The sequence below is a fragment of the Panthera tigris genome, chromosome D3 (assembly GCF_018350195.1).
Source record: "Panthera tigris isolate Pti1 chromosome D3, P.tigris_Pti1_mat1.1, whole genome shotgun sequence".
NCBI classification, from domain to species: Eukaryota; Metazoa; Chordata; class Mammalia; order Carnivora; family Felidae; genus Panthera; species Panthera tigris.
In genome coordinates, this window is record NC_056671.1 from 7739207 (window position 1) to 7765279 (window position 26073).

Here is a 26073-nt window from a genome sequence, read left to right on the forward strand (position 1 = left end):
GACCCCAGCCAAGACTCCTGGGCTCTGAGGGTTGTGAGTGAGACATCAGGATGTTTGGGAAGGAAAAAAGGGACAGTTAGAATTTGTCACTTTCTCAGAGGCTGGGGGTACACGTGGTTCCCAAGCATTGATTTCAGTGACCGTTAGGAGGGGGAGGAGTTGGGAGCTTATAGTTACAAACTTGTAGTTTTCCTAAAGATGGATGTTAATGAAAAAAAAAAACCAAGGTGCCTGGGTGAATCAGTTAGTTAAGTGTCCGCCTTTAGCTTGGGTCATGATCTCACAGTCCGTGAGTTTGAGCCCCACATTAGGCTCTGTACTGACACCTCAGAGCCTGGAACCGGCTTCGGATTCTGTGTCTCCCTCTCTCTCTGCCCCTTCCCTGCTCATGTTCTGTCTCTCTCTGTCTCAAAAATAAATAAAAACATTAAAAAATTTTTTTTCTTTTTAAAAAGTACCAAAACACCCAGGGGGCACCTGGGTGATTCAGTCGGTTAAGCATCTGACTCTCGGTTTCAGCTCAGGTCATGATCTCATAGTTTCATGTGTTCAAGCCCTGCATTGGGCTTTGCACTGACAGCAAGGAGCCTGCTTGGGATTCTCTCTCTGCCCCTCCCCCATTCATGCTGCTCTGTCTCTCTCAAAAATAAATAAATAAACTGAAAAAAAATAAAAACAGGGGCACCTGGGTGGCTCAGTAGGTTAAGTGTCCGACTTTGGCTCAGGTCACGCTCTCACAGTTCATGGGTTCGAGCCCCGTGTTGGGCTCTGTGCTGACAGCTCAGAGCCTGGAGCCTGCTTCAGATTCTGTGTCTCCTTCTCTCTCTGCCCCTTCCCTGCTCTCTCTCTTTCTCTCTTCAAAATAAATAAATGTTAAAAAAAAAAAAAAAAAAGAACAAAAAACAAACACCTGGCATCTACTAGTGCTGATTTTCATGAATGGGAGATGATTCTGACACTAAAAATTCGGAAGTATGTAATTTCAGAATAATGGCCAGTACTTTAAATTTGATAGTTTTGAGTTTATGAAAGTGTATACCATCTTCATTTTCCTCATTGTGTTGCCAGCCAGTGAAAATTGAAGGACCAGAGTTTTGCGGTCACTGAGGTAGACGGCCACCTGGGAATTCGTCCCAGCACCCACGCCCCCTGAGCTGTGTGCAGACACACATCTGAGAGTTAAGGGTGGTTGGGGTGTGGCTTTGGGTGGAGAGTTGGAGAGACAGCCATGGGCAACACAGCCCCCTGCATGTGGGTTTTCTGTTTCGGGAGTAGAAAATCTCATGCTGGCATTTCTCATCTCTGACGTGGGTTTTTGTCCCCACAGTGTGACTTTAGACACGTGACCTCTTACCTGATGCTGGCTTCACGTCTGCCCATGGGTCGTTCAGCAAGTCTTCAACTCAACGCTAATGGGAGGCTACTGGCATGGGAGGGTTTTAAATGTTACAGTCTTTGTGAGACGTGCTTTCACTCTTTTCTTCTTGTGTCTGGAGTGAAGAGGTTGGGTGTTGGCTGTGCTGTGGGTGTGGGTGGTTCTCAGGCCTCATTCCTGGGTGGTCCAGGAAAGCTGCCTGGAAGAGGCAGACCTGAAGGTGGCTGAAGAGTGAGATGATCTCAAGAAAGGGGCCTGGGTTTGTCCTGTTGATGAGGCAGAGGCAGTGGGAATACAGTTGCCTCCCCAAGGTACACAGTCAGGGTCAGAGTGGCCAGCGAGTTACCCAGATTCAGCCTAATCATTAGGTGGAAGGAAAGCTTGAGGTGGAAATCATCCCCAAGGAGCAGGAAGTCAGAGAGACCCGGTGACCTCTTTTTCCTTTGTGTGAGGGGACCTGTGGCCAATGTCTTGACCACGTTGATGGGCTCAGCATCTTCCTCTGGCTGCACCAGCTTAATGAACTATAGTTAATGGTAATAGTAACTCACATTACTGAGCAACATTTTACATTTATTACTTACCTTTTTGTGAGCATGTAGGGAGCAACTTATTTTCCCTCTGCCTTTTCTTTAAGTAAAGAAGGTTCCTGGGGCCCAGAGAGGTGAATAGACTGGTCCAAGCTCACACAGTTAATAAGCAACAGACCAGGGCAAGAACCCAAGTGTGTCTAGTTTCAGAGCCGACCTGGTTCCCCTTTAGCCTGGGAGTCAGCAGACTTGGGATCTGGTCTTCCTTCTTGGCCATGAGACTTTGGGAAAATTATTTGCTCATTTAACAAACTTTCTTAAGGGCCCACTGGCAGTGTGGAAGGTGGTAGGGAAGCTGTAAGATAGATTCTGTCTGTCCTGAATGTATGTCCAGCCAGGTAGCAGCCAGAACGGTGGAGCCCAAGTATAGGGACCTGGGAAGGGCCCTGGGGTCAGTGGCTTGGACTGACCTGAAAGTATTTCCCATCTTTGCTTTGTAGTAAGAGTCACCCATGATCCAGAATTCACAGGCAGCCCTAGGTATTTCTTAGACTTGGGCCAGTCTGAGAAAAAGTAACCCGAAGCTACTTAATAGCGTAATGTAGCTTGGGCCTCAGATGACCCACCTATAAAATGGGTACAGAGCAGGGAGAGAGGGTGGAAGTGAAGAAGGCTGGATGTGAGATAGAGGGTGGTTGTGCTCAGGGAAATGAGATAACTGCTGCTCACCTCCAGCCAGTTAAAGATGAGAATGGCCTGTGGGGCCATCTTCCTATTTTTCTAGAGAAGGAAACAATTCAGCTTGTCTTGAGAAATTTCCCCGTTACTTTTTTTTTTTTTTAATTTGTTAACGTTTATTTATTATTGAGAGACAGAGAGCGTGAACAGGGGAGGGGCAGAGACAGGGGGAGACACAGAATCCAAAGCAGGCTCCAGGCTCTGAGCTGTCAGCACAGAGCCCAATGCGGGGCTCGAACTCACAAGCTGTGAGACCATGACCTGAGCCGAAGTTGGACACTCAACCTACTGAGCCACCCAGGTGCCCCTGGAAATTTCCCCATTTCTGTAACACATGTGGGTCAAACTAAGCACGCTCCTGAGTCTGCTGCAGCCTGTGACCTGCCAGTTTGGGACCCTGGTACCAACTATGAGGTCCTAGAAAAGAAAGGGCATTCTTGCTTCATCTTGGCAGCTGCACTGCCCAGCCTGGGACCTGGCCTAGCTCAGCGAAGGAAGCAGGTCATGGCCCTCTGTGAGATGCCCCCAAGTTCTGTGATTTTTGGGTTTACCCCTACAGCAGCCACAAAGAGAGACAAGTGTGGATGGGGCGGGTGGACTTTGGTTTCTGAATCCCGAGTATTTGGGTGGTGGGCAAGACTCCATGTGCCCCACTGTCCCTCAGGTCCCAGGGAACCACCCGTTGGTAGGTTTTATGGGTCTCCTGCTTTTCTTCCACGATTGATCTGTCCCTTGTCGCTTGGCCTGAATAGTCTCCATTATTGCCTTCATGTTGTTGGTGACTCTGGCCTGGAAGCAAGAGACAGATGCCAGCCTCCACAGCCCAGTCACCAGCTTGGGACACCTGCTCTCTCATGCTTCCTGGGGTGCAGCCAAGGAGATGCCATCGGGAGAGTGGGGATGGATGGGGCCTATGAATACTGTTATTCCTCCTTGGTTCTTCCTGAGGGGAGTATGAAAGTCATGGAGTAGATTTGAGGAAGGCTGGGGGAGGAAGTGCCTAATCCATTTGAGGCTGCCTGACCCACCTGTGAGGCCCTGGCTTGGGGACAAGAGGAGAGTTGGTAGAAGCTTCTAAAACCCCTTGAAATTCCCTGCCGCTCCACTTGAAACAGAACCTCTCTTCTGTTTCCCTCTTTTGCTCACATGGCAGGGCAGCAGGTGTACATCAGGTGTGTCTGCATTGCCACCTGATAGGACGGAAGGGAGACTCCAGGGCTGATAAATGCAGATATACGTGGGCATCACTGTTTGCAAAGCCCTGGAGATGGATGAGACTACCATGAATGTCAGTGGCAGTTGCTTTCATGGACTGAGCTCTTGCTCACCAGATTCCCTGCAAGGGAGGCAATGATCTCCCTCATTTAACGTGAGCAGGTGGAGGCCAGGAGAGGGGTGGTCAAGGGTCCGACATCACATGGTGAGTTGGCCATGGGACAGTTTCCAGCCGAGGTCCCGGGAGTTGGGCTTTCTGTAGGGTGCTGGGTGGGTGTGTGAAGAACATAGGAACAAGACCCAGGAATCTTTGCCCCATCCAGGCTTCACCCCACTGTGTGCATTTACCTGACCCTGGCGGTCCTAGGTCCCAGTCTTAGGAAGTGATGCTTAAATAACATTGATGGTGGTAACAGGAATAATAATAGCGTAGTGCTGCTCGACAAAGATACAAAAATGGACAGCTGAGAAAATCAGCTGGTACCCAGCTGAGGTCGAGAGGCTGAAGTAGATGTGGAAACTGAGGCTTTAAAGGCAGCAGCTGTACTTGTCCTGCACAGAGGTGTGAAGGTGGTGGGGAAGATGTCCACAAGGGCCGGAGATGTGGGGAGCTCACAGCAGAACCGGGTTTCAGAGAGCCTTCGTTCCCATGCTCTTGGCTGTCGGTTTTCTCTGCCCACCTCGGGGACCGCCAGCTCATCCCACCCTCTGCCCAGCAAGGGAGGACCAGCACCCCGAGTGTCCTACAGATGGCAGCAGTGGCCTCCCAGCTCTCCTCCCAGGTGGCACCTTTGCTTCTGGCAGCCGTGGCCACCGGTGGCTGCCTGTGACTCAGGGCTGGCGTGTTTTGGGTGCATGGTAGGGGAGGTCTCTGTACTTTTCCTCCGAGCAAACAAATTATGCATATAGGTCGGAGAAGAGGGGTCAGAGAAGAGGAGATGTGGGCACCTGGACTTGGGAATCTCAGAGCTTGGGCTGCCCTTTCTGTCCTCTTTCCCCTCTGCTGATCCCGTCTTTCACTGGGAGTCTGTCTACCTCTATCTGTCCTTGTCTCACCTCTGTCTCTCTTGTTTCTCTCTGCGTGTCTCTTTTTGCCTTCCCAGAATGTTTGCAGGCCCCGTCTCCTGGGGTCTGCACGCCTGGTGCTAAGCCTGTGATAGAGAGATGGTGCATCGCGGTTAAGAACGGAGGTGCTAGCTCTTGCCAGCTGTGACTTCATTCAGCAAGTGACTTGCCTTCTCTTAGCCTTGGTTTCAGCATCTGTAAATGGGAGTGGAATACTTCCTGTCCCCTAGCCTCGCACTGTTACAGTAGGCTAGAGGTGCATGTGGGTCTGTTGAGCACCTGAAACGTGTGTTAGTTACTTGGGGAGGGAATTGTGGGGTTTGATTGGTCTGGCCTTCAAGGACCAAGTGAGGCTGACTCCCTGGGTTCCAAACCTTATAGGTGACTTCACTTCTCTGTGCCTCAGTCTTCTTTTCTGTAAGTTGGGGGTGAATGTAGTATATATCTCTTAAGGATTTTGTGAGCATTAAGTGAGATAAGTTCTGTAAAGGCTTTAGCCCAATGTCTGGCACAGGGGCAGCCTTCAGTTTTATCCCCAGGATTACTAGGCCAGGCTTGCTTGGAGCTCAGGGGGACGAAAAAGCCGTGTCCCAGGCCATTAAAAGGGCTGCGTTCGGCAGGAGAAAGACTTGTCAGCAGCTGCAGGACAGAGCAGAAGCAGAATTGATGTGGGGGCACAGGTGTCGTGTGGCTAAGATGACCACCTGGAAACGGGACTTGGGGGATTTTAGTTGCAGGAGGTGGCCTCAGGCAGGAAGTGTCTGGGTTCTGCAGTTTTTGCAAGGTGTCATTCCTGCATTGTGGCCCCAAGCAATCCTTTGTGACTCCCCCCGAGATGAGTGGTCACTGGGATGCTGAGGAAGAGGCTCAGGAGCTATGAGCAGCCTTGAATGAGGGGTGTCCCGCTCTCTGGAAGGGGCACAGGGCCTGCCTCTTTTGGCTGCTGCGGCCAGGTCCGCAACAACACGGCGAAGCCTTTGTCAAGGCCCTCAAGCTGCCAGCCACCCGTCTTGAGCCGACCAGGAGTTACTACCTGCAGAAGTCCATCGGGGCTGTGTATGTGAGTCCTCTCAGCCAGCCAGGAACCTTGCCTTCCGCATCAGGCAGCCCGAGCATCCCCGATTCTAGCCCTGGGTGCTCCCCTGGGCCTCCTGTGATCTTCTGCATGCTTCCATAGGGTGACCCTCCCCAGTGGTCCAGGAGCCAGTGGCTGACGCTCTCTGTGCCCTCCTCACCCCAGGTTGGATCCACGCAGTCTACACTCCTGTAGACTCTCTGGTATTTGGTGGAAACATCCTGCACAGCTTTAACGTGCCCATGCAGCTGCGGATCTACGAGATTGAGGACAGAACACGGGTAAGGCGGCTTCCTTCTCTCCTCGTGGGATTGCCCAGCTCCTGAGCTCTGCCTGGCGCTTGGGGTGTGTGGGACAAGTCGTTCCACAGTCCTCCGTGGTTCCCCCTTCCCTGCTGCTCCCTGCCTCAAGTGGGGGCCTTGGTCCTTGCTGGGGACTGTCTGCAAGAGCCCCACCCAGAGCCCCTGGAGTTTCTGTTCACCTCCAGGCCAGTGGCAGCCAAAACCCCCTTGTCAAAGAGGAAGTATCTGTTGAGAAAGCACCGTGAGATACCGGGAACGTTGCTTCTTCTTCTCACGTGTAGAGAGGGATGCAAGGGCGTTGGGAGGGATTTTATGGTTGTTCCTGCTGTGGTTTGGAGGGGGGCTGGGACCTTGGAAAGGTCAGCTCTTGACCTTGTGTCTCCTCTACCCATGGACCCCAAATGTGATGTAGTGCCCCAAGGAAGCCAGTATCTGTGGGTCCCCCGGGTATTGTCTCTAAGCTCTGCCTCTGTTTGCTTACAGAGTTGGCGGGGGGGGGGGGGGGGGGTTCATTTTCTTCTTGAGAGTAACGGTTTCTCAGACATAGGGAATCCCCGCCCCCCACCCCCCAGGACCAGGGGCTGAGGCTTAAACACCTGACATGTGCCCTCTGTTCTGCTCAATGAGTTTCCTCTGGAAAGCACTGGCTGCTTGCATGCACCCTCTCTCCCATTGTGGAACTCGGCCAAGAGTCCCAAGGCATCTGAGACAGGTCTGAGGTTGGGCAACTGGGACCAAGAGGACCCATTCCTTCTTCTTTCCTCTTATAGTTGTTCAAATATTCATTTCTTTTCTCTGTTGAGATTCATTCCACGTACCATAAAACTCTCAGTTATGGTGCACAATTCAGTGGCATTTAGCATATTCACCATGTTGTGCGGCTACCACCTCTAATTCAAGGACATTTTCATCACCCCAGAAAGAAAACCGCTACTCATTAGCAGTCACCTTCCATCATCTCCCCCGTCCGGCCTGTGGCAACCAACAGTCTGCTTTCTGTCTCTACAGATGTGCCTGTTTTGGACGTTTCATAGACATGGAATCCTATATCGTGTCCTTGTGTGATTGGCTCCTTTCACTTTGCATGATGTTTTAGGGTTCATCCACGTCGAAGCAGATGTCGGTGCTATGTTCCTTTTTTATGGCTGACTCATATTCCGTTGTATGGCTTGACCACACCATGTCTTCTTGGGCTTTGCCTCAGAGGTGACTTTTTTGCCCCAGAGAGGTAATGTCATGTCTGGACACTAAAGAAGCATCAACTTGAGGCAGATGCTCTGAGCCTGGGGGTCCCTGCCTTTCTTGGTCTTGTTTTTAGGCCCTGGTCTGCAAGGAATTATGTAAGTGAGCCGAAATCTTAGCTATTATGTGTGTATTTGGCCTCTCTAACAGTCCCGACATTGAGGGACCTTGTCCAGGGCTTTCCTGGGAGTAGCATTGAGCTCTATGCAGTGGTCAGGTGTGCCTCATCTCCAGATTGGCGGGTTTGCTGCTGGGAGGCCTGGGTCTGCAGAATTTGGGTCTCGTTTTGTGGATTGTCACGCCTCTTTTCTCTGTCGTCTGCCCACCATCCCTTTCCCGGTCTGGTGGATGCTGCCCCGTGGCATTCTGGAAAAAGGCACCATTTGGGTGTGAGTGGTGATCTCGTAGTCTGGGTCAAGTGCTGTCTGGGGCTTTGGCCAACTGTTCTTTGGCCAGCCCTGAAGAATGGGCCAGTTTGTGTGTTAGCTGACTAGGGAGGCGTGGGATAGAAAAGGAGAAATCTAGAAGTGAGGCCCGCGACTTTCCAGCCAATTCCTGAAAGCCAGAGTCAGGCCGGGATTTCTAAAGGCTTTGGCAACTTGCTTGGCAGCTGTCCTCTCCCCCAGGGAATCCGAATTGCACATCTCAGTGGATTTGGGCCCCATCATTCCATTAGGAGCCCAGCTCTTCTCCCCTGCTGGGTGGGAGGCTAGAGGGAGGGTAATAGTGTGGAACCCCCAGCGTCACGCCAAGTTCCTGTAGAATATCATGCCCACATTGAGATGAGTATGGCGGGGTCTCCTCCCCCAAGGCCCACTGTCCCTGTCATCTGAGTGGGCACCCCATCTGGTTTCCCTGAAGCAGGTTGATGGGCGGGGGGCTGGCGGGCAGTCTGGGCTGGAAGCAGCGGCAGGCTGTTTAATCTGCTTTGATTTCTGGTCTTTGGAGAGGGCTTGGCTACAAGGCCCAATTGTTTATGTCTTAGGAGCCAAAGCAGACAAAAGATGCTGGGGAGAGAGCACGGGAATCCAGATAAAATGCCAGGGCTCCTTGTCAGCTCGCTACAGCTTAATTCTTTACATCCCTGTGAGCTTTCTTAAGAAGGTTATGGTCATTTAAAAATAGTTTTTCAAGAGCCCCTAAAAGAGGGCTTTGCTTGGAAACCAAAGGCAGGGGGTGGGACAGGAAACTGTCAATCTTTAAGCCCCATGGTGTGGATTTGTCTAAGAAAAAGAATTTGCCTTTGTGGCCCAACGTGGGGAAACCCCCTCCCATCCAGACCAGGGGAACCCCAAGGTTCTCCTATGTCTAGGAAGCCATGTCTCGCTCGCTAGGATTTTAATTTGGGGAGAGGGGTTCATAGGCGGCTTGACCCTGCTGCCCATGAGGCCTTACCCTGCAAGGACCTGGTGGTCTGCATGTGTAGAAACCCACATGCATGCCCCCCCCACTCCCGTGTGGATTAAATCCTCTTGTTCTAAAGATGCAAGGAGTCAAAGAACTACGAAGAACGGGTGTGTTGCATGTTTATTATTTGAAGATAACGTCTCAACAACTATCACTACGTATTTTTAACTCCAGTTAGGTTCATAAGGGACAGGGATGGTCCAGTTGGTCATTCATTAAACTGCCGTCTCTCTTATGTTTATCTTTTTTTTCCCCCCTAATGGCTCTAGTGAAAGCAGCTTTCTCAGGAAAGGTAACACCACACACTCCATTCCCTCTCAGCCAGTGAATCTATTTGGAAATTGCAAATAATTTTCCCTTCCTCTCCTCTTTCCTCTACCATTGGATTTTTTTTTTTCCATTGACTTTTTTTTTTTTCCAGGAGAAAAACAAATTTTAAGACACTTCCACCCACCCTCATATTTTAGTTTTTCAAGTCCCTTGAAACCCGGGAGTTCTAGATGCACCGAAACACCTTTGGTTCTGATCTCCTGAGGTCACTCAGCTCTAAGAGGAAGGGCTAAGGCCGAGTGCTACTCGCATGGGCCTTTGGGAACTCAAAGCTACCCCTTGAGATCCGCTGATAGATTGATTACCCCCCAGGCTAGGAGCGCTGCATGCTTTCTGACTGCCTTGCCTTTCGGTGAACAACTCAATTTGGTGAGGCTCGGAATTTGTCAACAAGTAATGTTGAGCAATCGTGTGTTTAATGTTCCCAGGCATGTGGCTGAAACCTTTTGAAGGCGAAGGGTGGAAGGCGACAACCCGTTTGTAAGTCAATTCTTTGCAAATTTTGTTTCCTGCGGTGCTCTCTTGGAAAAAAAAAATAAAAATAAAATGAAAAAATTTGAATTCCTTCATCAGCATTTATTTGTTTTCACCCAGCCGGTTTCCCTTGGGTTCAGCAACAATGAGGGGAGACTTCTCTTCCTCTCCTGAAATACAGCCAAAAAATAGATTTTTTTTTTCCTGATCTAGAAAGATTCTCAGGTGCCATGGTGCCCTTCAATGCAGAGCGGCTCGGCTCGGACGGTTTCCCAAAATTTGAAAGGTCAATTGCAACTTCAGAGTTTTACCGATCAAACCTGAAGTCGGGAGATGTGGGTGGGGGTCTGAGAAGAGGTGAGCCTGCCTGTCCTCAGCCTGCTCCGTAGGTACTGGCAGTTGGTTTCAAAGTCTCTTGGTCCTCCCTCTGGAGCAGGGGTGGGGTTGAGGCTCCCAGACCCTTCTTTACAGGAGGAGGTCAGGGTCTGTCTCAGTCTGAAGTGCCCCTCTCCTTTTTAAACCCCGAAGGGCACTGATCCAGTGACAGTGAAAAAGGATTAATACTATCCCAGCATTAAAACCAGGGTTCTTGGGAAAGTAGCTGGAGCCAAGGAAACCGCTAGATGATGTTCCCAACTCCATGCATCCCCTGGAGGAGCTCAAAAGCATGCGGCGGCCAGGATCTCATTCCAACATACCATCCACCAGAGGTGGGGAGGTCAAATGGACCCACTAAGCAGATGGGAGAAGTGAGACCCCCAACATGGGAAAAGGGCCTCGCTGTTGAACACTGAGTCAGCGGGGCCTGGGGTGGCCGGGGGACTGAGCTGGGACTCTCAGGGCAGAGCTGAGGCCTTTTGCAGGTGGGCACTGTGAGAGAGGCAGCAAAATGGTATTTTAGGGCAAACGGAGGAGCTAAGTGTGCTTGTCTTTGCCTTCATCTCACATGTAGAACGTTGCCTGTACACTATTGCAGAAAAAGGTGGGAGCGTGTTCTTGCTTAACATCCAACTCCCTGAGTTTCTGGAAGATAGGAGAGGTGAAGAGGGGTCTGACAGTCCCTTGAGGCAGACACACTGTTGGTGAGAGGGCAAGAGAGCAGGCTGGGAGTGAGCCTGGACATACAGGATCTACGTGTAGCCTTGGAAGAGAGGGCTCAGACCCCTGGGGTGGGGGCGGGAGGGAGCCAGGGACCACCTTCTCACCACCCTCATTCCTCACTAACCCTCTCAGGATGAAGTTTCCAGAAGGTTCATCTGTGCAAGGCCATCAGTGGTATTGCTTCCTTCCCATCTTCCTCTGCCATCTCGTCCATACAGACCCATCAGAATCCTCCTGGAGCCCAGGCCTTTTCATAATTCTGATACACAAAGCTGTCTGCACCTACACTTCCTCCCCTATAAGAAACTGCCAAAAGGGAATCTCCATCTGGTCTCCTGCACCAGACCCTGGTGTTAGAGTGGTCCCAGGTCACCGTGGGGACTTGGGTCTAGGGAGTCGTTCTGGAATATGGGCTGGGCAGTGCCAGGTGGTTGTCGGGGAGGAGCAGGAGGTGGGCCTCTCTGAGGCCCCGCCCCTGGCGGTAGGAGAGGCCACACCCCCTCCCTCCTCATTGGTCCGCCTCGTGTTGCCTCCTTCCCAGAGTGCAGGAGATGCTTGATAGCCCGTCTGCAAATGGGTAAGGTTTGGGGGTCGATTTCTGCCTTTCAAGGGGCAGGGAGGGATAGCAGAGTCTGTGTAAGAATTTTTTGAGAACAAGGAGGAGCCTGTGTTTGTTGTAGCTGGAATCAGGATCACATCCGCAGGTACCCGCACCCTCCGTCAGTAGGTCAGGGGACAACTCTTGTTTCTCTGCATCTCACAGAAGCACAAAGCGGACCCCATCCGCCTTTCCCTGGCGGCATGCAGCTCAGGGAGCTTTGAAATGATGCTGTCACATAGGCCTCTTTCTCCCCTCTTCCTCCTCATTTGTGCATGCTACTGGTATCTTGCCCCTTCCAGCGCCTCTCTCCTGCCTTCCGGCCCGCCTCCCCCATTTTTCCCCTCACACCATTTGTGCTCTTGCTTAAGATGGTGAAAATAACTCCCACCTGCAGAAACCCCCTCCTCCCAGTTTCCTCCCTGTTTCTCCTTTGCCCTCCAGAAACTGACTTCTACTCCTGGGTCTTTGCTTTCAGGTGCAGCCCAAATTCCGTTACCCCTTCTACTATGAGATGTGCTGGTATGTCTTGGAGAGATACGTGTACTGTGTGACCCAGCGGTCCTACCTCACTCAGGAATACCAGAGAGAATCCATGCTTATTGGTGAGTGAAATGCGGACTGGCTGCCTCCACTGCTCAGCTGGGCAGGAAGAATTTTTTCAGTGTGGCCCCTGAGAGTCCCTGGGTTTCTGGAATTCTTTTGAACCAAAGTGTCGGATAGATTCCTAGAGACCCCTTAGGAAGGGGAAGCCATCCTTGTTGACCTTCCATTTGGAATACAGGGTCCAAGAAAATGAAATTGTGACCCTCCCCCCCCCCCCAAAGAGTCCCACTGGTAGCCTCCAGGTCTTGCTGGTGACCGTTTAGGTGTGAGGAGAATCCAGTCCAGGCATGGTTGCTGAGACAGGACCCCCACGGAGCAAATAATCCTGGTTGTTTTATTTCTCCGTGGCCACCAGCTGATCCCCCTATCCTCACCGCTCTGCTGCACCTAGGGGTTGGTTTTTGTCTATATGGGAGCAGGCCCGCGAGGTGCAGCCAGTCCTCAAAATCTGAGGCCAGCTTTGAGCCAGCGGGAGGGGTGACCAGGGCTGGAGACACAAGCTTGCCAGAGCAGTGGGTGGTTCTGACAGAGGCTGGGAGAGAGCGTTTATAGCCACAGCTGCGGAGCCCTGCCTTACTTCCTTTATTTAAAGGGACATCACCCCCCAAATGGCTCAGTCCTTGAATCTTGACTCATAGGTGCCCGCCTGAAGTTGCCTCTAGCTGTGACAGTGAGCCCCCAGGAGCAATCTGGAGGAACACCCATCTTCCCTCTGTCCCTGCCTCTGAGCTGTTACTGCTGAGGGGTTTCCTGGATGCAAAGTCTGCTGAGCCTCATTCATGGTTTCTGTCTCATCACAGGATAGAAAAATACGATCGGTCTGTCTCCTTTAGGGTTTGCACTGTTTCTTTCTCTTGCAATCGCCAGGATTTTTAGATTCCCTATTTTTTTTTTTTTTTTCTCACTGCAAAAAGCCTTCTTCCCTCCTTCCCTTGACTTTCATCCTCGGTGACTTTTGGGGGTTTCACGCTGGGCATATGATGGGGAACAAATGTTTCTGCTGGGGTCTTTATCGGGAAGTGCTTCTTTACCTCCTAGAGGTTCAGTTTTGTCTGGGGAGTCTGTTGTGAGTCTCAAACATGTCAGATGATGTAATATTCAGGTGTGGAAAAGTCTGAGACCCCACAGCCTGCTCTTTGGAAGCTCCCAGCTTGGTAGGAATTAGGAAATGATTCTGAAATAATGAGATAACCCCTGTGGTTGTAATAGCTCCACGTTCCTGTGGGGACCGGACGCTTGATTTTGTGGCAGTCCTCAGGACCAGCAAACAGGGGGTCACATCTCTCCTTTGTGGATTTAGGGCCGTAGGAGAACATTTGCAGGCATGAGACAAAATCTTGAGGCGGCATTTGGGTCATTGGTGCCTGATTTTTTCTTAAAATTTCTTGTCTTCGTTCCTCATTGTCTCAGCACTCCTCCCACAAAAGAAAAGGGGAGATGTTAGGCAGTTGCCTCATTTATCAAATGCTGGTTGTGCACCAGGACCCATGCTTAGTGATGCCTTACTGAATCCTCACCATAAGTGTTCAGAGGAAGCATTTTGTGCCATATATATATATATATATTTAAGTTTATTTATTTATTTTGAGATAGAGAAAGCGTGAGTTGGGGAGAGGCAGAGAGAGAGAGAGGGAGACCGAGAGGATCTGAAGTGGGCTTTACACTATCAGTGCAGAGCCTGAGGCAAGGCTGGAACTCACGAGCTGTGAGATCATGACCTGAGCCGGTCAGATGCTTAACTGACTGAGCCACCCAGGTACCGCGTGTGCCTTACGTTTTTAAAAACATGTAGTTCACATATCCTACAAGTTAATGTGTACAACTCAGTGGTTTTTAGTATATTCCCAGAGCTGTGCAATCATCACCAGTCAATTTTGGGGTTAGTTTCTTTACCCCAGAAAGAAACCTGTACCCTTGAGTTATCTCCTTATCTCCCCCTACCCCAGCCTAGGCAGTCACTAATCTACTTTCTGTCTCCATAGATTTCCCCCTGTTCTGGATATTTCATATGAATCATTATATGTATTTTTTTGGTCTCATTTTTATATGTTGAAAAATAAAATGCCAGGTGTATTCAGAGAGGTAAAGCAACCTGAATGGGAACACACAGCTAGGAAGAAACAGAGAGCTGGGATTTGAACCAACGTCTGACTGACCCCTACCTTTCTAGAGGCTGAGGGAGGCATAGACCATTAGAACTGTCAAAAGAAGCGGGGCACCTGGGTGGCTCGGTCAGTTAAGCGTCCGACTTCGGCTCAGGTCACGATCTCACAGCTTGTGAATTCGAGCCCCGTGTCGGGCTCTGTGCTGACAGCTCAGAGCCTGGAGCCTGCTTCTGATTCTGTGTCTCCCTCTCTTTCTACTCCTGCTCTGCTCATGCTCTGTCTCTCTCTGTCTCAAAAATAAACATAAAAAAAAAAAAAATTAAAAAAAAAAAAAAAAAAGAAGCCCGGTCTCCTGAGTAAAGGGGAGGCATAGTGAGTGGAGGCTCCAGGGACTTCCAGCAGGGAGTTTGGGCCATTCATCTCAGTCTTCTGCTGACCCTCCTGCTCCCTGTAGATGCCCCAAGAAAACCCAGCATAGACGGCTTCTCATCTGATTCCTGGCTGGAGATGGAGGAGGAGTCCTGTGAGCAGCAGCCTCAGGAGGAGGAGAAGGAGGAGGAGGAGGAAGAGGAGGAGGAGGAGGGTGCAGATAAGGTGCCCAAACTTCCGGCTGATGGTCCTGCCTCGCCCACCAGCACCCCTTCAGAGGACCAGGAGGCCCCCGGGAAGAAGCCCAAAGCACCTGCCATGCGGTTCCTCCAAAGGACTTTGTCTAACGAGTCGGAGGAGAGTGTGAAGTCCACGACGGTGCCCACAGACTACCCCAAGACGCCCACTGGCTCTCCAGCCACGGGGGTCTCTGCCAAGTGGACCCACCTCACCGAGTTTGAGCTGAAGGGCCTGAAAGCGCTGGTGGAGAAACTGGAATCTCTCCCAGAGAACAAGAAGTGTGTCCCCGAGGGCATCGAGGACCCCCAGGCACTCCTGGAGGGTGTGAAGGTGGGCAGGGGGTCACATCTGGACCTGGGCGGCTGAGAAGGGCCTGGCAGTTCCCAGGGGCAGCTCAGCACAGGGTGGCTTGGTGCAGACTGTCCTGGGGGTATGTCTATGCATGGAAAGGGGCTTCTGGTCCAAGCAAGCCCTTGTAGGGCCCCTGAGCTGAGGCCACCATTGAGCTATATAGGGGGAGCTGCCTCTGTGGTTGGCAAGGACTTATTCTCAGCACTTACTGAAAATCTGGCAGGCTTTGCTGGCATTAGACGTCATGGGTGTGCCCACAGTGCTGTTGTTAGGTTTGGGGACAGACCCCTCCATCCTGTTCAGCAAGACTCTGGGCTGGCTTCTCCCGGAGCATGCGTCTGTTTCATATGACCAGTTGTACCTCCTGGTGGTCCTCTAGGTGGCTTGCTGAGGTAGCCACCTGGGGTTCAGAGGTCTTTAAGCAGAGCCTAATTATTGAGCAAATATTCATTAAGCACCATCTGGGCTAACCACTGGGGAAACAGAAAGCAGGAAGGCATTGGTAGCTTACCTATTAGCAGGAAAGTAGAGAGGAGAAAAAGTCAGGACATAGGGAATTAAGTCGCCTGTGGCATGCTGTGTGCTCCCAGGGCATAGAAGTGGGGTGAAGGACACTCATCAGCACACCAGGTGCCAGGGCTCTGAGACAGTTACGCAGAGGGCATTTGGCTTGGGCCTTAGAGGTTGCATAGGAGTTCTCTGGAAGGGGAAGGCTGTTACAGGCACAGTGCACACAGGCGGTGTGTGTATTTCCTAAGACATACCCTGAGAGGCCTTGCCCTGTAGTAATCATCATCATGCCATTTGTGGAAAACTGGCTACCTGTCAGGTGCCAGTGCCAGGCAAGCTACCTCAACTATCTGCACTTACCAGATACGGAAGTAGGTTCAGAGAGGGTAAAGGATGTGCCTGAGGTGACAGAGCAGGTAAATGAGGGGAGCTGGGATGAGGACCTGGGAGTGGCTTAAGAGCTCTCGAGTGTATACCACTATGCAGAACCACCTCTTTTTTCAACATCGGTCAGGCTTTTTGCTGTGAGGCCTCAGAGGCATTTAGGCTTCCTCGTCCAGTGTCTGATTCCCCAGTGAGTCCAGCTGCCTGCTGCTGGGGTTGAAAACAATTTAAGTCTCTTTTTTGATGGCTGGAGACGATACCCAGGTCTTGTAAACTAGTTCATGCATTCACTGATTCATTTAGGAAACAGGTGTCAGGGCCTGCAATACAGAAATATTAAGAAGGTCCTGTCCTCAAGATGCTCAGTGATCTGGGGCTGAACTCTTATTGGAGTGAGACCCCAGGGCAGCCTGACGGGCACCACCAGCAAAGGGTTTCAAAATCATTAATCCAGATATATTTCACTTCATATAGAAGATGTGTTCCTCCAGGTGCCATGAAATGAAAGTCTTATAAACTGGGGGAAATTGCCTGGTAAAAGAACTCTGTGGTGACCATCCCTATAAAGCAAATCTTTACTTGCTTTGGGTCTTTTTTATTGACTCTTGACTTTTTTATAGGTTGCTGACCTCACCTGAGGGTTTTATATAAATTTGCTTAGACACACAAAATTTTGCATGCCAGGTCAGGGGACTCCTAACCTGTTGGATTCCTGAGCCTGTTCCTGGACCCTGGGTTAAGAATCCTTAATCTCTCGGTATGGAGTTTTATCTATTGGGTTTCCCAAAGAAACTTTAGCATTCTTTCATGAGGCTCCTTTTTTTCTTCTGAGGTCCTTTAAAGTAAAAAAAAAAACAAACAAGGAATTTTCATCAGTCATAAGACCATTAATAGTATTGGGGCCCCTACATATTGTGAGTTAAAAACACATTCATCTTATAAGGAAATGTTGTTCTGTGGTTGTGGAAAGCTCTTTTTTTACTTTAGATTTTTTTTATTTTTGAGAGAGAAACAGAGCATGAGCGGAGGAGGGGCAGAGAGAGAGAGGGAGACACAGAATCCAAAGCAAGCTCCAGGTTCTAAACTGTCAGCACAGAGCCCAATGTGGGGCTCGAACCCACAAACTGGGAGATCATGACCTGAGCCGAAGTTGGACACTTAACCGACTGAGCCATCCAGGCACCCCTCCGTTTTTTACTTTAAATGCATCTTTGTGTCTCTGATCTGTTTGTGTAGTGTTCCTGGTTCCTCGGTTGGTCAGATTTCTTTCTCGGGGTGGGACTTGGCCCTCCTGTCTCTCACCTGTACCCACCTGATGGGCATCTGAGACTGGATTCAGCCTAGGCTGGTCGATGGTGTGGAGGAGGCCTGGGGGAGGGGTTTAGGTAAATTTTAAGGAGCCCAGCCTCCTCCCTCCTATCCCCACCATGGGGTTCAGTGGCAGGTTGTGGTAATGTGTGATAATGCATCTCAATTGCGATGTGCTCTTATAGGTGTTTTCCATATATAAACTCATTTAAACCTCCCAACAACCCTCAGTAGTATTTTCACTAGCCTCATTTTGCAGATGAGAAAATTGAGGTACTGATAGGTTAAGTGATTTGCCCAAGACCACAATGGGGGATTCCTTGTGTTTACCCCCTACACCATACTGCTTTGTAGAGAAATTCTCTCCCCTCTCAGAGGTCATTCTGCATTTAGGGAGAAGGTGGTAAGGGGACTGCTTGGGCTTTCTTTAAAGAAGCAATGGGTCAGGCCCTGGAACAGGTTATAAATCAGCAGTCCCTGGCCAAATCCAGCCTCTTGGCATTATGTTTGGCCTGCACAGTATGAAATATATTTTTGTAATTACTTGCCAACATTAAAATATCAGAAGAGTCATAAAAAAATATCCTAGCTCTCCTGGCCTGTGTTCCGGACTGGCTACCCTTAGTAGGAAGTGAGTAGCAGCACCCCACTCCCCACCACTCCCTACTGACTCCCTGAGTGTGTATTTATTATTAGGCTCTCACATCTTTTTTTCATATAATCTAGTCACTTAGCTCACTTATTGAACTTGCCTCTCTCTCTCTCTCTCTCTCTCTTTTTTTTTTTTTTTTACTAAAACAGCCAAAGAGATGATTGATTGTATACATGTTCCAAATGAAAACAGAATTAGTCCCGAAAGTCACAGGTCCAGGGCAAAGGACCAAAAGGGAGTGTTTTTTGGTCTGAACAAGCTATGTCTCTCAAAGGTGGTCATTGTGATCAGATGGTACTGGATGTTTTGGATCCACTGAATCAAGTTCTAGAAAGTAACTGTGCAGTTCAGGAACTCGTACCCGTGTCCCTGGCCTCTGGCTTTCCTTATTTCTGCTCCTGTGGCTTCCGTGGGTGCATAAGCTAGTGGTTTACTTGGACCTGTGTCCTATCTTTCTTCTTTTTCTCTTTAGCCTGTGCTTTTGCCTTTTCCTCCACTTGGCTCTCATGGCGCGGAGGTTTCCAGGAAGATGGCAACTGAGGCCGAGAGGGCTTGAATTGCCTATCTTTGGAGATATTTATGTTCTTGAGCCTTGTCTGGGGAGGCCTTTTGCAGCTTGAAGAGCTCGTAAATTGGGTAGACAGGTCTCCTTAGAGCCTCAGGAAAACTGGAGCAGCTGCTGGTGTCTAAGTGCTGTGTGGCCGGGAGTCTGTACAGGGAAGTGGGCCAAACATCTCTTCCAGAACAGGGGAGTTCTTGGCTGTCCAGCCAGGCCATCAGCCCCTCACGGTCCCTGGAGACCCAGAAAAGATGTGGCATCCAAGAGTGACCTTCAGAGCGAGAGTGTTGTTACGGACACTGGCTGCACACACTTCGGTGCCTTTGTTCTCTGTCCTCAGATATTGAGCTTTCGTTTGTGCTGGCTGAGAAATAAAACACCGGTCAGGAATGTGGGTCCCGTGCCTATGGGCATCCCTACCATTGAGTGATTCGTGTCTCTGGCCAATGGTGGTTCCCCCTTGGTGACTGACCAGTTATGATCTTTGGCTGTGTTGCAAAAAGACAACATTTTTCCTTCTGTCCTTTTCTCCGGGGCCTCAGAGATTGCTGCTGATGGTGGTTCATGGTAACCAGAGGCCCCTGGGATTGGAGATGGTCCCAAAACAACTCGGTCTCCAGATGGCTAGGTTTTGGCTTTTATCAAAAACCCATTTTTGGGGGGCGCCTGGGTGGCTCAGTCGATTAAACATCTGACTTTGGCCCAGGTCATGATCTCACAGTTTGTGAGTTCAAGCCCCACTTTGGGCTCTGGGCTGACAGCTCGGAGCCTAGAGCCTGCTTCAGATTCTGTCTCCCTCTCTCTCTGCCCCTCCCCTGCTTGCACTCTGTCTCTCTCTCTCAAAAATAAATAAACATTTAGAAAATTAAAAAAAAAAAACATTTTTTTCATTAAAAAATTAAAAAAATTTTTTTTAATTTTAATGTTTATTTATTTTTGAGAGAGAGCAAGAGGGAGCATACATGCACAAACGGGGAGGGGCAGAGAGAGGGATACAGAGGATCTGAAGGAGGCTCCACGCTAACAGCAGAGTCCGAGGTGGAGCTCAAACCCACGAACCGTGAGATCATGACCTGAGCTGAAGTCAGATGCTTAACAAACTGAGCCACCCAGGCGCCCCCCACCCCCGCCAATTTTTTATTTAAATTCTAGTTCGTTAACATACAGTGCAGTATTGGGAAAACTGATTTTTTTTCTTTCATTTGTAATGTATTTATTAAATTTTTTTTTTTTAATTGTTGAGAGACAGACACAGAGTGTGAGCAGGGGAGGGGAAGAGAGAGGGGAAGACACAGAATCTGAAGCAGGCTCCAGGCTCTGAGCTGTCAGCACAGAGCCCGACGCAGGGCTCGAACTCACAAACCACCAGATCATGACCTGAGCCAAAGTTACCCAGGCACCCCTGTAATGTGTTTTTTTTAATTGTGGTAAAATACACATGACACTATTTTGTCTTAAAATGTTTTCTTTTTTGGGGTGTCTCAGTGGCTCAGTCAGTTGAGCATCCGACTTTGGCTCAGGTCATGATCTTGAGGGTTGTGGTTTCGAACTCCGTGTCAGATTCTGTGCTGACAGCTTGGAACCTGGAGCCTGCTTTGGATTCTGTGTCTCCTTCTCTCCCTGCCCCTCCCCCACTTGCACTCTGTCTCTCTCTCAAAAATAAATAAACATTAAATTTTTTTTCTTTTTTACTTACTAGATCACTACTTTAGAATCTTCCAAAATGTTCAAGAATTGGGGCGCCTGGGTGGCTCAGTCGGTTGAGCATCCCACTCTTGATTTTGACTTAGGTCGTGATCCCAGGGTCATGGGATCGAGCCCTATGTCAGGCTCTGTGCTGAATGTGGAGCCTGCTTGAGATTCTTTCTCTCTCTCTCTCTCTCTCTCTCTCTCCCCGTTGCCCCTTTCTCCTGCTCCTGTTCTCTCTCCAAAAAAAAAAGAATAATGGAATACTAAAAAAATCTTCAAGAATTTACCATCTTAACCATTTTATTTTATTAAAATACTTATTTTAATTTTTTTTTTTAATTTTTTTTTTAACGTTTATTTATTTTTGAGACAGAGAGAGACAGAGCATGAATGGGGAAGGGTCAGAGAGAGGGAGACACAGAATCCGAAACAGGCTCCAGGCTCCGAGCTGTCGGCACAGAGCCCGACGCGGGGCTTGAACTCACGGACCGTGAGATCATGACCTGAGCGGAAGTCGGCCGCTCAACCGACTGAGCCACCCAGGCGCCCCATACTTATTTTAATTTTTAAATTTATTTCATTATTATTATTATTTTAATATTTATTTATTTATTTATTTATTTATTTATTTATTTATTTATTTTTTGAGAGAGGGAGAGAGAGAGAGAGACAGAGTGTGAACTGGGGAGGAGCAAAGAGAGAGGGAGACACAGAATCTGAAGTAGTCTCCAGGTTGGAGCGCCTGGGTAGCTCAGTTGGTTGGGCGTCCAGCTTCGGCTCCGGTCATAATCTCTTGGTTCGTGGGTTCCAGCCCCGTGTCCGGCTCTGTGCTGACGGCTCAGAGCCTGGAGCCTGCTTCAGATTGTGTCTCCCTTACTCTTTCCCCCTCCTCCACTCAGGCCCTCTCTCTCTCTCTCTCTCTCTCTCTCAAAAATAAATAAACATTAAAAGAAACTAAAAACAAAAAATGAAGTAGGCTCCAGGCTCTGAGCTGTCAGCACAGAGCCCGACACAGCACAGAGCCGACGCGGGGCTCAAATTCATGAAACGTGAGATCATGACCTGAGCCGAAGTCGGATGCTTAGCTGATTGAGCCACCCAGGCGCCCCAATATTGTTTTAATTTTTTTATTTTTAAGTAATCTCTACACCCAATGTGGGGCTCAAACTCACGGCCCCCAGATCGAGTCACATGCTCCACTGACTGAACCAGCCAGGCACCCAATCTTAACCATTTTCAAGTGTATAGTTTAGTGACTTTAAGTACATTCACGATGTTGTGCAACCACCACCTGTGTGTAGTTCAGAACATTTTTAACATCCCAGACAGAATCCTGTCCCCACTAGCAGTCAATCCCCATTTCCCCCCTCCCCTTGTCTGCTTTCTGTCTTTATGGGTTTACCTATTCTGGATATTTCTTTTCTGTAAAAGTTTCAAGTGTTCCATGATCAATGTAAGAAAAATTAAACATTATAGGCTAGAGGCTAGAAAAAATGTCCTCCTCCTCAGCTTTCCCAATTGGAGGTAACCCCCTGTTACTCATCTGCTAAATATATTTCTGGGGCTTTCCCGTCGTCCCCATGTTTACATCATTTTTAAAAAGTTTGATTGCAAGTTGCAAAAGCAACTTGTTTTTGTCCCTTAAAGAAGCTTTTTGTGTGTTTATCTTCCTGTAAGTCTAGCTTATACTCTTTTGGGGGGCAGAACTTTCGAAAGTTGAGTTTGTCTTTGCTGTGACCTTGTGGTTTCAGTAGTTCCCAGTGAGCTCATTTGTACCTTGAAAACTTGCCTTGAGAGGGTCTGGATTTAGATGCAAACCAAAACGACCACCCTAACTTCATTTATATTGTGAAAAGAAAGATTCAAGCGTCTTGTAAAAATCGAACTGAGAAAGCCATTTCCTTTCCCTGTGTTTGTGAAATCCTTGGGGTTTGGCACTGAGATACCTTTAGCAACTTTCTTCTTTCAGAGCACTTCTGCTGGAGGAGTGTAGGATATTGGCCTGTACTTAATGGGGAGAATAGGAAATCAGGACACGAGACCCTTGAGTTCTATTTCCGTTTGTTCTTTGCTGCTTGCTGTGTGGTCAAGTCATTCCACCCATCTGTTCACCTGCATGTAAAACAAGAGTTTGGGACGAGCTGTGCTTTGTCTTGGTGGGGACCAGATTCTGTAGGTCCTTGGCTGTTCTGAAGGGCTTCATCAGTTGAAACCTGAGTGTCTTCACTGTAAAACGGGGCTAACAACAGGGACCTATGTCCCTGAAGTATTTTGAGTGACAATGAGGTAAGGAATGCCTAGCACTCCTAGTTAAACCTGTGGAGAATAATTAGATATTCATAGGTGACAGTCCAAGGAGAGCCAGCCTGGCCTTGGCTAGCTCCCCACCCTTCCCCAGCTCTGTCCCATCTCTTAGCTTCACCCACATCCATCTTCCAGGTTAATGATTGCCATCTGGGTGAGTTTCCTAGGGCCTGCCATAATAAAGAACCACAGACTGTCTTAAGACAACAGAAACTTATTCTCTCACAGTTCTGGAGGCTGGAAGTCTGAAATCAAAGCCATGCTTTTGCTCTGAAGACTCGAGGGGAGGAAGGAACCTTCCTTGTCTTTTCCAGTTTCTTGTGATTGCCAGCAATCTTTGGCATTCCTTGGCTTGTCCCTAGATCACTTCAATCTCTGCCTCCGTCTTCGCATGGTTGTTTGTCTTTTCCATGTGTCTTCTTCTCTTCTGAGGACATCAGTCATTGGATTAGGTCCCACCCTCATCCACTATGACCTCATCTTAACATGATTACATCTACAAAGACCCCATAACTTAGTAAGGTCACATTCTGAGGTTTTGCACATGAATTTTGAGGGCCACGCTATTCAACCCACTGCATCATCTTTTTTCTCTTCCATCTTGGATTTCCAACAGTAAGACGGGAGTTGCCCTGGATGCTGTTCCTTCTAGAAGAATCTGTACTTTCAACTAGAACTCAGGGAGAGAGAGATCTGGTTCCTGTCGGGAGGAAAGGGAGGCATGGTGCTGTTTTGGGGGCAGGTCTACTCAAATTGACTGTAAATGACTTGAAAATTACCAGTGCATTGCAACGTTGTGAGGGTTTGGGTCTAAGTGGGTGGTGACCAGTGAGGTTGGAAATGGGAGGATCTTTGTCAATTACCCCATTGCAAGGTTATTCTGCAGCTGTTTTTGTTAAAGTAATACCAGACTCCCCTGGCTGCCAGACTGTCAACTTGGATGACAAAGGCCAGCTCACCACAGACAACCACCTTTCTTATTGCTTGGAATTGTGGGGTTGCATGGAATTACGGGGCTGGAAGAGCCAGAGAGGGGCCATTGTTTTCGGGTGTTTTTTATGTATATATATATTTTTTTCAACGTAAAAGAAAAAAATCAATTCTATTGTTCTTTCATTGAAACCCAAATATCATAGGAAAGAAAATGATTGTAAATTAAGAGTACATTATCCAAACATGTATTATCTTTTAAGACCAAAGTTTCTGGAGTCAGGCTGAATCCCATGTGCCATCCATTAACCAGCTGAATGCTCTTGGGGAACGTGATAAAATTCAGTGAGGCAACATGCATAAAGCTTTACTTAGCACAGGGCCTTTAAGTGCTCAGTAACCTGGAGCTGTTTTATTATCATTACTATTATTATTATTATTATTATTATTATTATTATTATTATTATTTCAGACACCGTGGAATGAAAACAGGCCCATTTAGGGATGAGTGTGAGAGTTTGTGAAACCCATGACCGTGGAACGTTTATACAGCTTTTCTCTCAGGGGGTCATCAGTCCTCGCCTCGGAACACACCTGCTTGTTTAAGCCCCTCCCCCGCCTTGGTGTTGTGCAAAATAGTAAGGTGTAGAGCCCAGACCTCTGGAACTATTGGCTTTTTAATTTATTACCACCACCACCACCACCACACCTGCTTCAGAAGAGCCAAAAAGCAGGAAGCCAGTGGGAGGTCTGCAGCCCGGCTCCCTCCCACCCCGGAGGATGGCCCAGAGCATAGAGAAGATACCGCACAGATTGAGTGGGGCTGGGGGGCTGGCCTCCAGTAGTTGCTCAGGCTCTCCTGTCGGGGGCTGGATGTAATATTGAGCCGTGTGTTTTGTATTTTTGTTGGGCAGGGAGGGGATAGAGGGTTGACACAAAGGTGAGTGAGACAGGCCTAACCATCTACTATGACGACAAACCACGCATACTCCGAGTTCTGTGCCTGCACCACCTCAGGGGAACGGAGGAGGACCGCAAAGGGCCAGAGATCTGAGTTCCAGACATCTGGGCAAACCCTAGACCTGAAAAATGGGTAGATTGTCCATGTCAGCTGGAGCTTCTTTTTAGCCTAAAATTAACTTGTGGGCGTTATTCTCTCTCCTAGTTCGGCAGCTCAGTCAGCTTTTAGACTGCCCTTCCAACTAAATAAACTTTTACATTTCCCTGTGCTTAAAACTTGTGAAGTAGTGGAATTCTGCAGACAGAGGACAGGGACAGTGTATTCCAGCAGGAAATGTGACATAAGCCACAAGAGATCGGCCAAAAGTGGTTGAACATTTACTGTGTACCTGGTACCTTCCATGCATTGTGATCCTTGCCACGACCTGGCGAGGTGGAGACTATTATCATCCCATTTCTTAGATGGAGAAACTGAGACTCAGAGAGATGTAGCGACTTGCCCAAATCATGCAGCTGAGAGGCTTTTAGCCACAGTATGCTACGGCAAGTTTGTGCTAGTTGCCTGTCACTGCCATAACAAATTAATTACAAACTTGGTGACTTTTTTAAATGTTTGTTTATTTGTTTGTTTTTTAGAGAAAGAGAGAGAGCATGAATAGGGGCAGGGCAGAGAGAGGGAGACAGACAATCCTAACCAGGCTCTGCGCCGTCAGCACAGAGCTCAGTGTGGGGCTCGAACTCCCGAACCGTGAGATCATGACCTGAGCCAAAATCAAGAGTCGGACGTCTAACCGATTGAGCCACCCAGGAGCCCCGAACTTGGTGGCTTAGGACAACAGAAATTTCTTCTCTCACGGTCTGGTCTGCATCCTGAGAAGGCTCTAGGGGGGCATTCTTTGCTCTTCCAGCTTCTAGTTGTTCCTGATGTTGCTTGGCTTGTGGCTGCATCCCTGCAGTCCCTGCCTCTGTCTTCCCACAGCCTTCTTCCTTGTGTCTCTGTTCACATCCCCCTCTTCTTTCTCTTATGAAGACACCAGTCATAGGATTTAGGGTGCACCTTAAATCTAGGGTTATTTCATCTGGATAGCCTTAACCAATTACATGTGCAAAGAACCTGTTTCCAAGTAAGGTCACATTCACAGGTACCAGGGATTAGGATTTGAACATACCTATCTGGGAGATATGGTGCACCCCAGTACAGATGGGTTTTTACAGGCGGGCACATGGTGGTTGGGCTGGGGCAGAGGCAGAGAACTTGAGAGGCCCAAGGTGCATTGAAACCCAGTTCCTGTGGCAAGCAGAGGACCCCTTATTCTGCTAGGTTCCTCAGAGCAGCATCGGAGCTGCTCCAGGCCTTGTGACCTTGCTACCTTCCTTTTTACCCATTGATTCTTTCCTGATGCCTGCCTCTGCTTTATTATCATTATTATTAACACCCCACCCTAGGGAATGGTGGGGCCTGAATCTATTGTTAACCAATTAAACTCTCTGAGAGAGTTAGAGTAACAGGGAACAGAGGCCCAGCACATCCGTTGTCTGTGGTCATCTTGTTGGGTCAAAAGCAGGGCAGTTTCCAGCAGAAACAGCCTCTAGTGTCCTGAATCTCTCTCTGTCTCTCTCTCTTTTTTTCTCAAATTTTTAAATGTTTATTTTT

At 48.9% G+C, this 26073-nt stretch overlaps 1 protein-coding gene and 1 long non-coding RNA gene across 9 annotated transcripts in view; one reads left to right on the plus strand and one right to left on the minus strand.

Moving 5' to 3' along the window:
- KDM2B (lysine demethylase 2B) overlaps positions 1-26073 on the plus strand; it is a 152934-nt gene that overhangs the window by 71572 nt on the left and 55289 nt on the right. For all 8 annotated transcript variants that reach the window (XR_006210196.1, XM_042963056.1, XM_042963057.1 and 5 more), the window contains 3 exons: positions 6164-6279; positions 11931-12057; positions 14618-15102. Coding sequence is in view for 7 of the 8 variants with exons in the window: in XM_042963056.1 (XP_042818990.1) it covers positions 6164-6279; positions 11931-12057; positions 14618-15102 (728 nt within the window). In the remaining variant the exon portion in view is untranslated. The remainder of the gene's footprint in view (positions 1-6163; positions 6280-11930; positions 12058-14617; positions 15103-26073) is intronic.
- Positions 18170-22901, minus strand: LOC122232794. The gene is made up of 3 exons (XR_006210197.1): positions 22756-22901; positions 22172-22541; positions 18170-18900 (listed from the first exon to the last, which is right to left on the minus strand). It is a non-coding gene; the product is annotated as an uncharacterized LOC122232794 (long non-coding RNA).